Source organism: Phoenix dactylifera, unplaced genomic scaffold, assembly GCF_009389715.1.
Source record: "Phoenix dactylifera cultivar Barhee BC4 unplaced genomic scaffold, palm_55x_up_171113_PBpolish2nd_filt_p 001993F, whole genome shotgun sequence".
Lineage (NCBI taxonomy): Eukaryota > Viridiplantae > Streptophyta > Magnoliopsida > Arecales > Arecaceae > Phoenix > Phoenix dactylifera.
Window position 1 is genome coordinate 15,029 of NW_024069274.1, and position 13,917 is coordinate 28,945.

General features: G+C 45.3%; 1 protein-coding gene and 1 long non-coding RNA gene across 2 annotated transcripts; one reads left to right on the forward strand and one right to left on the reverse strand.

Annotated features, from left to right (window-relative positions):
* Window positions 1–3,727: 3,727 nt before the first annotated feature.
* On the reverse strand, window positions 3,728–4,251 carry LOC120109292. Its single transcript, XR_005510242.1, has 2 exons — window positions 3,928–4,251; window positions 3,728–3,809 (listed from the first exon to the last, which is right to left on the reverse strand). It is a non-coding gene; the product is annotated as an uncharacterized LOC120109292 (long non-coding RNA).
* Window positions 4,252–9,226: 4,975 nt separating this feature from the next.
* On the forward strand, window positions 9,227–11,946 carry LOC120109293 (ACT domain-containing protein ACR8-like). The gene is made up of 4 exons (XM_039123047.1): window positions 9,227–9,645; window positions 9,988–10,807; window positions 10,958–11,062; window positions 11,191–11,946. Exons 1-4 carry the CDS (start codon window positions 9,593–9,595, stop codon window positions 11,554–11,556), a joined length of 1,344 nt encoding a protein of 447 aa, XP_038978975.1. The 5' UTR covers window positions 9,227–9,592; the 3' UTR covers window positions 11,557–11,946.
* The last annotated feature ends 1,971 nt before the right edge of the window (window positions 11,947–13,917 follow it).

Sequence of the window (13,917 nt, forward strand, 5' to 3'; positions counted from 1 at the left end):
ATCTGAGAAGGGTTGATTAAGATTCATAAAACTGAAACAAAAATCAGAAGTTAAAAATTTGAAGATCTCTTCTTCAAAAATTCTGCAGGTGTAAAACACCGCAGCCTGATGATCTATTCTAGGTTCCTGTTTGAGCCGCACAATTGTCCGACCTCTACAGGTATCCACATTAGGATCTAATCATCTGAGAATATGTCTTACCGGAGTGCTAGCTCCTTGCAAAGACCTCTCATGACTATCATAATATTGGAAGATAAAAATCTGCAACATACCTCTTTGAAGAAGAATGCTTTTTTCTTCAACCTTGCTCGCAATGGAGGAAGATGAGAGATGAAGCTTTAAGAGTGGATCTTCCTTGCCTTGCTCCCGTGGATGAAGACGAAGACAAGGTCCCCTTGCTGCCGTGGAGAAGGAAGGAAGAAGAAAGGGAGAGAGGAGGCATGGGGATCTAGGATTAAGAATTCAATGCACATGCCTTCCCTTTTATATATTGGGTTTAGGATTTCTCCTAATCTTATTAGGAGTATGGGACTATAACCCACCCTTGGATTAATGCCAAGTGTCTAATCTTTGTGCTCATAGATGCATGACATGTGTCCACTTAATCAATTGATTAATTTTTTAATCACATTAGGACTCCTAATCTTATTAGAAGAATTAATTGATTTGGGAGCATGCATCCTACGACGCCATGTGGACTTTAAAGTCCGCATGGTGTGAACATGACTTAAGTCATATTCATCCTACGATGACATGTGGTCTTTAAAATCTGCACAAACCTTGGTTTAATCAAATTGATCCAATCATGAACCCAAATATATTTGAGTCGAACCCAATTTGATTTGGGTCGAACCCAATTTGATTTGGCTCATTAAATCAGCCCAATTGCAATCCAATTGCAATCAATTCCACTTAATTCTTCTTCCATTAACTCACTAACAATTATTGGGTTAATTTAATCACCAATCATATTGATAATTGATTTCAATTGAGATTCTAAATCACAATTATGATAGTTTGACTAATTAAATCCTCTATGTGTGTGACCCCGTAGGTTCTATCATGACCGGTAGTGAGATATATTGAGATCTCCATCTCAATATCACTAAAATGATTTCAGTTCTACTCTTAGGGTTCACTGATCACCAAGTGAATGCCTTCGAGTCTCACAATCCACTAGTGACACCTAGCAGTATGTGGTGGCAACCCAGCAGAATGGAATATATGAACCTCTAGGTGTAGTTAGCGTATGATACAGTCTCTCTATCATGGATCCCGATGTGATGGAGGTTATGGATATCTCGTCAAACCCCATCGTCCGTCATATGTCAAATTTATGCGACTTCTAGTTCGAGATATGGAAAACTCTTTTTCCAAAATACTTGGCCAGAAATTTATCGAACTCAGTCTTATAAATCACATAGGATCACTCCTAATCTATCAAGGTTGATAGATCCCATCTAAATGCAACTCTATTCCAAAATGAACCTACTGCATTCAATCCGCACCATAAGGATCCGAATGGCTAGGGCCCAAGTTCGCATGCTCGTCAAACTACAGTAACCTCACAGTGAATAACTGAGGCATCGCAGGTCAAAGGACCAGTAATACAACTGCGGCATAAGTAGTCACTGACGAGTGGATAGACATCTATGTGACTACTATCTTTGGTCACGCTCATTACAAGTACTAGCACAATCACTCCAGTGTCTCTACATCGTGGACTCGAGACTCGTCCATCTGATTAAGTGATCTATGCACTAATCTCAGCAGATCGATCACTGTCCCTCATGATGGATCTATCGATCAGGAGCATTTAGAAATTAATCCCTAATGACACATGCCTCAAATTCTCAACTCCTTTAAGAATGTGTCATCATCTATTAATTTCTTGGACGATTCATGGACACATACAAACATGAATGAAAAACAAATTGCCCAATCTTATTTATTAATAAGTGTCAAATTACAAATTTATGCTCCAGATTACAAATATGCGTCATCCACGTTGGCTTATAGGGCATATTTCTAACAACAAGAGCAGGTTCCCTAAACTAGGGTTGATGGCTTCAATTTGTCCATTAGTCTAAGGGTGCAAGGCACTTGAGAATTATAGAGATGAGTGGTGTCACCAAAGGTTGACTAAAACTTGTAAAGTCCTAGATCAACTGAATCAAGAAATTCTCATCAAAGGGGCAATTCTAGAGCAAAATAGCATCTAATCGTGAACATATTACTGCCAGATAGGTTCAGTTGTCAGTTAAATAGCCATTGGAATGAATCTAATCTAGACTAGGATGCTATTAGATCCTTTGGGCTCCCTGTCAGCCCAAACTTGGGTGCTTGGATTTCAGACGAGATGTTCTGGGATGTTGTCAAATACTTTGGTATAGTGTACGAACTCAACGAGTCAAGGTGAGTTAGGGCAGAATTGGATCACTTCGAGGACCTTCTGCTTCACGAAGGTTTTCTATAATTAGATCTTTTTTAATGGTGGAATAGCTTCTGACGGCAAGCGACATATTGTGTTTTTTTTTTAGTGCTAAAGTGGGCATTTCATACAATATGTGTACGAATACGTCCAATTGAATCAGAAAACAAAAGGTCCTGAAGCACTCCGGGCATCCCTCCCTCTTCAGTCCATAGGGTGCCTCCAAAATGGCTCGCTACATATGCCACCACCTAGTCGGCTGTCCCGTTAGCTTCGCGATATGCACGCGTAGCCTGAAATGTAACACCCTCATTCACCATCATCCAAATATCACGGAGCAAGGGGTGAACTCCGCCGACATTGCTCGGGCCCTTTCGAATCTAACTGATAACTGTGGCCGAGTCACCTTCCAGAATGACTGAGCTCGCCTGAAGCAACCGTCGTGTATAGCACGTGCCCATTCAGGCTGCCCGTAGCTATGCTCCAGGAGCCGAGGTATCGAAAATTTGACAGCCCTCCGTTGCCACTGCACTGGAGCTCGAGCCCCTGATACAAATCTAGCTTCCCCCCTCCTACCTCTCTCAATGACTGAACCATCAAAATTGACCTTGAGGAAACTCGAGGATGGGGGCTCTCAGAAAAAAAATACCCTATGTGGAGCTGCTAAAGCAATATGAGAGCCCTAGATGCCCCGAGCTGTCAAAGGTCTATGGTCTGAAGCTGCACGGATGATCTTTGCTGCCTGTGCACGAGTCCGCTCCATCACGAGCTGTGGGAATGGACTGAGCTCGCCAAATATCTAGGTATTCCTGGCTAGCTATCCTGATAAGATGTACAGGTCGCCTTAATAGCCACGGAACACATCTGGGGGATACCAGACCATCGTCGAACCTCCTGCAGAAAACCATCTCTCCGGCTCCAAGCGTCCTCTGGGATCCCTGACAACCTCCAAGCACCCCTTGCCCACACACACTGGAATAGCACATGATCCATCGACTCGTCTACCCCACAAACCAAGCACATGAGAGAGATGCTTACTTCTCATCTACTTAGCACAGAACTCATTGGCAGACGCTCCCAGGTCACCTTTCAGAGGAAGAGAATGTGAGACCCAAGCCTTTTGGCCTCACGTGTGTCGCACGTGAGGGCACACGATGAAAGGGGATTCATCACGATCGCCCGAGGAGATGGAAACCCCTATTTTTTTAGGGCTGCTTCTCCTCATTTGAAAGCCACCTGAGGTAGAGCCGCCACGCCGAGTCCCCTTCCGGTTGGGTGATCTCCACTGCCGCCGGAGAGGAAGAGAGCCGTCGAAGAGGGTCATCACAGTTCACCCCCGAAACCAGGTAAGCCTCCCAACCACCTCATTTTCCCTTTCCTGCATTTTCTCCTCCCAATCCACTCGGGAGGATAGATCATTTCAAAAGAAAAGAAAAGAAAAGAAGAGGAAGAAGAAGAAAAGGAGAAAGAAAGAAGAGAGGGAAGAGGGGGCTTACCCGTGTGCGGCTGCGAGTTCGTCGGCATCACGGGGAGCATCCACGGACGTCACGGGAGCCTCCAGCCTCGGCTCGGCCGTGCGCATAGGCCGCGAGCGTCGGCTGCAAACGCGATCGAGGGCGCAGCGGGCTCGGCTGGAGGCACTGCCGGTCATGGCCTGGCCCCTCCCAAGCTCGCCTCCTCCCTCCGTGGGAGAAGAAAGGAGAAGAAAGGGGGAGGGTTGAGAAGAATATGAGAAGAAGAAGGGAAGAGCTGAGAGAAGAGAAGGTGAATCGGGAACGGAAGAAGAAAAAAAAAAAAGGAAAAGAAGAAAGAAGAAGCGGGGAAAGGAGAAGAAAAAGAGAAGAGAGAAGAAGAAAGAAGTCGGAAGAAGTTTCTGGAGAGGAAGAGAAGAAAAGAAAAAGAAAAGGAGAGAAAGGGCGAAAAATAAAAGAAAAGAAGGAAAAAGAAAAAGAAAAGAAGAAGAAAAAAAAAGAATAAAGAGAGGGGGTGGTTTACGGGTATGAATCCGAATTTAAAAGAAGAATATGATTATTGAATATTAGGTTCTGCGAGGGATTTGTGGAATTAATTGGATTTGTTGTGGATCGCGTTCGCAAGGTAAGTGATGTAACCTCTTTACTAGATTTATCGGCAAACTATGTATATGTTTTACGAATTGAATTGTTCGTGATTTCGAATTTAATGCATGGATTATATGTGTATTTTAGAATATTGTATGATTCTGATTGGACGTATTTGTTTCTGGTTCGAATTGTGTTTAATTACTCTGACATTGTACCCTTTGGTTTGGAACATTAAACATAATGTAAGAAAAGATTATGACTTGAAATAGATTCAGGCTTGTAGTCGGGCTATGTTGAGGACCCTGCCAATGGGGGCTAATACATTGGTACCGCAAGAAGAATAGTCGGTGATATGACCCTACCACAGGGAACATGTGGTCATAGTTCCTGGCTGTTGAGTTGGATCTCATAAATTGAAAGAAATTAAAATATGAACAACGTTTGGTTTGACACTGTACGTTTTCTTTTATATAACTGGAATATGAAATAGAGGACAAAATGAACTTCGACCTGGCTATGTTGAGGACCCTGCCAATGGGGGCAGATACGTTGGCAATTGACTGTCCTAAAGGACTCACCGCAAGAAGAATAGTCGGTGTTGATGACCCTGCCACAGGGAACATGTGGTCATAGTCCAGGATCGACAAGATGAATTGAATATGTGAAAGAATCATGAAACCGCGAAAAGAATCTCATAAATTTACGAAATATTTGACTTATATTTTGGAACTGCATATTTATTTATTTTCCACATATTATTGCTTGATTTATCTAGCTAGAGTGTTCATTACTTACTGGGTTGTCTAGCTCATTATTCTACCTCTTGTTGTTTTACAGATTTCGAGAACTAATCCATTGGGGATTCAAAATGGGAGAGCGATTAGAAGGATTGTGGCTCAAGTTATCTTAGATTAGGGTGATTTAAGTTGATTTGTTATTATGGACATTTATTATGATTTGGTGGACTTTTGTTATTTTAAGAACTAGGTTTCTGCATGTTGGTAAATGACGATTCCGCTGCGTATTTGGACTTGAAAGAACTTATGATTTGAGTTAGTCAATGAAATAGGATTGCATTTATTTAGTTAAATTATTTTAGAAATTTCATATTTGAGGTGTTTGGTTTAGATGCCTTGCATGCTCGTGGGGAGAGTTTTCTACGGGTGTGCGGCGGTTGGCGCGACCCCCGGCTCGCGATCTCGGGCTGGGGGCGTGACAGAGAGAAACCCTCTGATGTAGCCTAAACCCCCATACCCAGCCACAGTCTAAGGCCGGCTCTGACTCCCGCTGAAGAGCCCAAGAGACATCACCAATCCCGGCACTAGCTCCACAAGTAGTGCTCCAAACCCTAACATCCGGACCGGCTGATCTCAGAACAGGGAACGCCCGAACCCGCTCTGCCAAATGCTCCCCAAACAATAGCAAGTGACATGCTGTTGGAAGGCTTCTAATGTCACGAAGGTTACTGTTAGATCAAAATCTTTACTACCACTTGATGCTAGCTTGGGCGTGGATGGGTTCAGTTGACGTTGCTGACATAAAAAAATTATGATGTAATACCTTTAAGACATTGATTTTGATAAAGTTATTTAGAAAATACCAAGATAATATCATGAAAATATCATAAAAAGTTTTGTAGATGATGTAAAGTCTCTCCATCTGCCCTTGCTACTAGTAGCTATATCATATCAACTATTCATGCTAGTAAAAAAAATGATAATAGAAAATTATATTTTGAAAATAACACAAAATAGATATGTAGATGGTATATAGCCTCTCCATTTTGCCCTTGTCATAAGAGGTTAACAAGTTTAAAAGGAAAGATAGATCATCCAAATTAAAGATCCGACTTGTTGATCATGATTTACACTACAAAAAAAAAGGTCTAGTCTTCCCAACCTAGACCTGACCTAACAGAACTGGCAAGTAGATGAAGGCTGGTTGGCTCATCAACTAGTCTTCTTAGAGTTGAGGTAACCTTTTTGGAATCGATCTGAGTCATCTTAGTCTAGAACGCACTCATCATTGCCGGGGCCGAAAATCTCCAGTCCGACACCACCAAAGCTATTGAAATGTAGGAACGAAGCTGCTCGAGCGGACTAGCTAGTAGGAAAGTTCGCTATCACACAAAGTAGCCCAGCAAAAAAGATGGGGAAGGAAAAAGAAGAAAAAACTAACGTATGACAGTTCTCCGAAAGGACACTAGAAAAAGAAAGAAGACAAAAAGTCCAAGCTTCCATTAGACAGAGAACTCCAAGAGAAGGAAAGACACTCACAAAGTGGGGGGAACTGCTTCGCTCCTTTTATAGAGTCTCAAATGATGCTAATCTCATTACCCATCTGATCATCCATCCATCGATTGCTATATGTAAGCTCGGCATTCGGGGGTTGTGGGCTCCCATAGATTGATCTATTCCTCGATTGCGGGAAGGAAAAATCCGCCTGTACATATGATGCTTTGAAAACGGAACCCATTTTGTGGAAGTTGTTCCGATCACTAAATGAAGTTTCTAGAAATGTCTAGGGTTGATCTAAACTGCATGAATTCAACTCGACTAGCTCACCTGACGAATGATTTGATTACTTCCTTCATCCGAACCGAGCAAGTATAGCCCGGCCTCGAAAGTGGAAGGCAAGTAATATAGCTTCGATTCACCATCTCTAGAATCTCGCCTGATAGCTTAGACTATCAACTAAACAACAAGTGTCCAACGAGATCAACGGTCATTCAGATCTTCGAACAATCAACGTGAACGATTAAATCTCGGTGCAATCTCATTGCATCTGAAAGGAATATGATAATCGACTATCACATTAGGAAAGTGACTGAGTATGTTCACTTAAAAAGAAATATCATAACCATCTATTCAACGGATATTGAAAGAGCCCAACTGTTTATATGCAAATCGAACGGTCCTAATCACACAGATTGATATTTTCTCATCTATAAATACTAGGTACTGACCCCTAAATATGAAAAAAAATTGAATACTATAATCTCATAATTTTATTTTTTTTCAGCTTTTCTATTGTCTTTCAAAATTCTGTCTTACTTAAGTATCGATGAATATCCAGCCAAATATTTTCTAGTGACCGTCGGATCGTTTTCCGTAGCGTAGGATAACTTTGATACTTAAAGCGGTACATTTATATTTTAGATTTGATTCTCAGCGGCAACGATTTGAATCTTGAAAATCATGATTGATGCTTAAAAGTATGTCTTAATAGCTCGGGCGGCGGCATGAAGCCCTCGGTTTCCAAAGGCCGTTGGAGCCTCGCCTTCTGCCCGGTTGGCGACAGATGAATCCCCACGCGGTGATCTGAAACGAGAAAGCATGCAGCTGGTATGGACGTCCGACCATCTTGCCACGTTTCTCTTCCCCACCTCCTTCATCCTTCCGCCTCACGGTACGTCCCCACGCGATCCACTTTTCCTCTCTTCAATCAATCAACGCCCCTTCCTTGCGCCTAAAAGCCAAATTCCTCTCCCCTTTTTTATCTTTCGCTCATTTTTATTTTTTATTTTTATTTTTATTTTTATCGATCTTAACGGCTGCTCCCGTCCCTCACGGAAGACCTGTCCCCCAATTTAATATCCGCCAATTTAAAGAAATGATTTAATTCGGTTGGGGGATAAGAATTCGGTCGGGCGAGCGACGCGTGTGCGACGCAGCACGTGGTCTCTGACAAGAGCAAGTCACGTGACTGTCCGCAGCCGACACGAGTCCCTCCTCGTTTTAATGGCGGCACATGCCCGAGCGCGTACATCCACGCCGCTCTCCCCACCAATCGAGGTGGCGCGCGCCCGAACCAACTCGTACACGACACGTCGCCACCAAGTCCGTGTGGCCAGCCGCTTTGGGCAACCCATTCGAGAGGTCCGGTCCAGGACCAACGCCAGGAGCAGGCCGTTCAAAACCACCGAATTGATCGCACGTGGTGGGTCCCACGGCCTGCGCGAGGACACCCGTCACCGGACCGCAAGCGGACACTCTAATATTCTTTAGTCGCCCGCAAAAACGCCATCAATGCTTCCTAAACAATGTTATGCTGCCCGCGGGTGGAATATTCCAAAGACTAGGTTAGATCCTCTCTTAACTTACACGTGGCACCAGCAGGGGATCCCCACGTCAAGTGGAGAAGGTTCCGGACCAAGTTCGACGGGCAACCGTCCTTCAAGGCGGGGACTTCTTGGTAAGAAGAAACGGTTACCACTTAACACCAGCGAATTAGTTAGGCGGCAGACGAGGGCCGGTGGACGAGACCAGTTTGGACGTAGCTCTGGGCTCGTTGGATCCGGGGATAGGAGGGACAAATGGGTCGGCAGGGAGCCCGGAGGCAGGTTAGTTAGGAAGCCGGCCGCGGAGATCGGAGCACCTGGACCGCAACGGCCGTAACGACGCGAGGAAATGGCATGGGATCCGACACGGGCGGTGGAGGGGTCCCTAATTCCGGTCGGCCCGTTCCACCCACTCGCAATGCCACGTGGAGTCACCGTGGGCCCCACCACCCTCCCCTCCCAAACCCCACTCAGGTATGTACTACGTATTATTATATGATGGTATATGATACATCGATGACTCGTATTGGATTTGGAGGGTAGCTTGAGGAATAAGCAAAAGGAAGTGGGAGTCGGGGAGGAGTGGGTGTGCCGTCTACGTGGCAAGATCCCCGGGGTGGGGGCGGGGGGGTGGGGGTGTTGGGACGGTGGCTGCCCGGGTTGGTTGACCGGGGTCGGGGTAAATAGCTGGCGGGTTGGTCAGCCCGACGGTCCGTCTTGGCGTGGAGACGTGGGTTTGATGTTTAAATATATGTGCCACCTCCTCCTCCCCTTGTGACCACCGCGAAACGCGTGCTTTACCCCCTGGAGCTAGAGAGAGAGAGAGAGAGAGAGAGAGAGAGAGAGAGAGAGGGGCGACCGAAACATTGGTTCAATTCTTGCTCCAGCTGTAGTTATTTCGTCTCGTCCGGGGTCTGTTCGTTTGATGTTAAGAGAGGAGAGAGGGAGAGAATTTAAATTAGAAGAGGAAGAAGGGGAGGGAGAAGGGAGTCTCAAAAAGGGCGTGATTTCAAGAAGAGGATCAGAAGGGCAAAAGAGATGGAATGGCCGGCATGTTTGGATGAGTTCCTCAGTCGGATGAATACTCCCAGGTCAGTTCCCCTGCTCTCTATACTCTCCTCATGTCTTTTGAGTTTCCGTACCCGTTTCTGGTTTCCTCGTTTCAGAACTATCTCAGTCTTCATGAACCTATTTTCTTAATTCATGTTTCATAGTTCTCTGTTTTCTTAATGTCGTCTTCTTCCTTCGGCCCTTGCGTTTCTCGAACTCAATTTTTATTTTGCTCTTTAAACTTTCTCACTGTTCTCCTCTTTGTCCGGTTTCCGCGTTCAGTATCGGAAATCCCAATTCTTTCGCCTAACACCACCCGCTATTTCGTTTATTTTTTCTTCTTTCTTTCTTGACTCCTCTCTTGTTTGCGTTCTTGTTTGCAGAGTCGTCATCGACAATGCCGTCTGCCCCACCGCGACGCTGGTCAAGGTGGACAGCGCTCGGAAGCACGGAGTGCTCCTGGAGGCGGTCCAGGTCCTCACCGACCTCGATCTTTCCATCAACAAGGGCTACATATCCTCCGACGGCCGCTGGTTCATGGACGTCTTCCACGTCACCGACCCCCTCGGCCGCAAGCTCACCGACGACTCCGTCATCTCCTACATCGAGCATTCCCTCACCCCCGGCGCCGCCCCCCGCTCCGGCGCTGCCGCCCTCGACGGCCTCACCGCTCTCGAGCTGACCGGCACCGACCGCCCTGGCCTCCTATCCGAGGTCTTCGCCGTCCTCGCCGACCTCGGCTGCGGCGTCGTCGAGGCCAAGGTCTGGACCCACAACGGCCGGATCGCCGCGCTCATCTTCATCCGGGACGAGGATTCTGGGTCCCCGATCGAGGACGCCCACCGGATCCGCCGCGTCGAGGCCCGCCTCCGCCACGTCCTCAAGGGCCACCGCGACGACGTCCGCGGCGCCAAGACCACCACCGTGCCCTCGCCGTCGCTCACCCACTCCGATCGCCGCCTCCACCAGCTGATGTTCGCCGACCGCGATTACGAGCGGATCTCCTCCGCCGAGGCCGCCTCTTCGTCGTCATCGCAGCCGTCCATTTCAGTCCAGAACTGGCTCGAGCGCGGGTACTCGATCGTCAACATCCAGTGCCGCGATCGCCCCAAGCTCCTCTTCGACATCGTGTGTACCCTCACCGACATGGAGTATGTGGTGTTCCACGGCACCATTGACACCGATGGCGATCGAGCCCACGAGGTATTTTTTTTTTCTGCTTTTTCCCAACTACTTTTGGGCTTCTCCCATTTTCAGGCTAAATTTGGATTTTTCTAGGCGATCTTTTTGGTTTTTTTCTTTGGATTTTTCTTGAATTTTGGTTAAATTTCGATCTTTTTTGGTGTTTTACAGGAATTTTACATCAGGCATTCAGATGGGAGCCCCATCAGTTCGGAAGCAGAGCGGCAGCGTGTGATCCAATGCTTGCAAGCTGCCATTGAGCGCAGAGCATCCGAGGTACCTTCCTTCCCGTTTTTGTAATACAACTAGCTTCGATTCCTCCCAAAAGAGACAGCCTATAGGCATCCGATTCTTTAATTGCAGCTAGAATTTGATTTGGTTCCTCGTGTGTGGGTGAATCCCAGGGGTTGAGATTGGAGCTGTGCGCAATGGACCGGCGAGGCCTGCTTGCCGACGTGACCCGGACCTTCCGGGAGAACGGCCTCTCGGTGACGAGAGCCGAGGTCTCGACCAAAGGCCAAATGGCGATTAATGTGTTCTACGTCACCGACGCCGCCGGCCACCCGGCTGACCCCAAGATTATCCACGCCGTGATCGAGAAGATCGGCAGCAAGAGCCTCAAGGTAAATGAGGAGCGTCCGCCGCCGTCGTGCCAGAAGAGGCCGGCCGGCGATGAGCCTGCGGCCGGTGGTGGGGCCGGGCTGTTCTACCTGGGGAGCTTCGTGAAGAGGAATCTCTACAACCTGGGCCTCATCAGATCCTGTTCCTAAGAACAGCAACAGAATGTGTACCAATTGGGTGTAGCCAGTATTATACCTTGCTTCCTTTTGGGTTTGCTCTTGTTTGATTTGGTATTTTTGTACATAAGAAGGCAAGAAAAAAAGGTCATAAAAGCTAGTAGGGGTATGAGGAAATGGTTGATGGTTGGAATTTAGGGGTCCACTCCATACGTTGTTGTAAAAGAGAAGAAACTTCTAAAAGGCTAAAAGAGAGCATATACGCAGAAAAAGCTGGGCAGAGAGATTTATTATTGGGCGTGTTGTTGCTGAAATTGCTGGTGTCCAGCTTTGGGTCAGTGGGGTCCAAATTGTCTCTCTTTGTTACATTACACATGTACACGTTTGTACATAAACGAATGAACAATTTTCTTCCTCTCCCTATACCGTGATTTGGTTTCTAGAATTCTTTCTCCTGGTCGCCAAAACGTGGCTTTACTCGGTCTTTGGAGGAGACCATAGACTGGCTAGATTCTAACCAACCAACGGCTTTCACACCTATTTGCAGGTGGGAAAGAGACTTGGGAGAAGGGAGAAAGGGACCGGAAGGGATTGTGGTTCCTAGGGGAACAGGATGTGCGATTTCTCCGCCGCCCATTCAGTGGTTTTTTGCTGTTCTGGCATGTGTGCGGCCCCTTTGCTCATTGATGACGATGATAGTGGGATTAAAATTTGTACTTTTGACTTGGAGAGCTGTGGATGCATTCCACGGAGGCTGCAGCATGACATAAGATTGTTTGGCTGGGCAGAACGGAAAAACAGGACACATTCAGTGCAAAAATTGGCCGTCAACTGAATTATACAATTTCTTTAACATTTGAGAGTGAACTGCTGACACTTCAAGATTATTATTGATTATATTTCAAAGGAAAATAGTGTGCATCTGAAATGCTGTAATACTCCTTACCATGTATAAGGGGACAGGGGCTGTACCATGGATCTGAAAGAAGGATTCATCTTCCTTTGCACCATTTGATCGTGCATGGTTGCACCAAGATTTGTGCAAATGGATGAATGAAGGTGTTTGAAGTGCTTGGATATCCATGCAGAGCACGATCCAATGGTCATCATCATGAAAAAATATCAATCATCTTTCGTGCGAAAGATACGTTCCAAACCCTGCATGAAATTTGATGAGAATGCAGTAAGCTTGTTTTTTCAGATAATTGTCTTGTTTGATATACATGACAACTCATGATGTCTTGATTTTGACTATTAGCCATAAGGTGGCAAGAAGCATGCCAGAAATTTGGATCAGTCTCTTAATTTTCAAATGCATTGATAACTAAAGTCAATTTGGATTGCTGCTGCTTTGGCTGGGTTTGGATTCTTAGCTAGTAGTTTTGACCAGGTTCAGCTGATCGTTGCAAGACATAGATTCTGGACTATGTCAGCTCTAGATATTTCCTTCTGCTGCAAAGTTTTTTCAGATGCAACTACTGGAAACCAACTGATATCAGCTGCGTACTGATATTAGCCAAGCAACATGTTAAATTACCAAGCAATGTTCCCACAAATTTCGTATAAACCTCAAATTGTGTTGCATGTAAGAGTCAAAATCCTTCAACTGCCCAGCTCCAAATCCAATTTTACATACTGATAGTAGCCAATCAAAATGCTAAAGATAGACCCATGGAATTTTGAACCTGGGCATGTGTCTACTAAAACTCTGCTTGAATCAAACCTAACTTGATCCGATCATATATCATAGCAGGGTATAGGTTTGATTTTTTGTCAGCCCAATTTAACCTGGACATGATAATTTACCCAGTATATGATATATAGCCTAACTCATATACTGTTCATATTAGTTTATTAACTGCAATTGAGGCTAAATGAAAATTTTGAGGTTATGAAAGGAATTAAGTTTTTCAAATAACAGTTTTTTCTTAAGATCTGAATTTGGACTCCATCAAACCTAGACTTGGATTCCCCTCATACCCAATCCAACACATAATCTAACCAATCCACTCTCTACTGCATCCTTTTAGACCTACACCCTATCTAATTCATTGGTTAGGAAGGATTGGATGAAAATTTTAATTAGAACTCCTAATAGGTTGGGATCTGGATCTACCTTAGGAGGCATTTGGATCCTACTTGACTTGATGGCACCTGTAGTACCAACCTTCCTACCCTTGTTAGCTACAAAGTCTATTTCCTACTTGTAGATTTCTTAGTACTAAGCAATAAAAGGAGTACTTTTGTTAAGGTACATAAACTCTCAACCCTTGAACACAAATTATTGTGATTTATGCCATTTGGTAGTCAATTTAATTGATATCAAACTACAATTGAGTAATATTAATGCTAAAGGGAGTTGGATATATCCGCATGAAAACTTTATTTTGTCGA

What these genes read in the sequence shown, in the direction of transcription:
- LOC120109293 (XM_039123047.1), top strand. Translation starts at nt 9,593, where the DNA reads ATGGAATGGCCGGCATGTTTGGATGAGTTCCTCAGTCGGATGAATACT. An exon ending in ATGGCGATCGAGCCCACGAG is followed by an intron (nt 10,808 to 10,957) that starts GTATTTTTTTTT and finishes GGTGTTTTACAG; the next exon opens with GAATTTTACATCAGGCATTC. An exon ending in TTGAGCGCAGAGCATCCGAG is followed by an intron (nt 11,063 to 11,190) that starts GTACCTTCCTTC and finishes GGTGAATCCCAG; the next exon opens with GGGTTGAGATTGGAGCTGTG.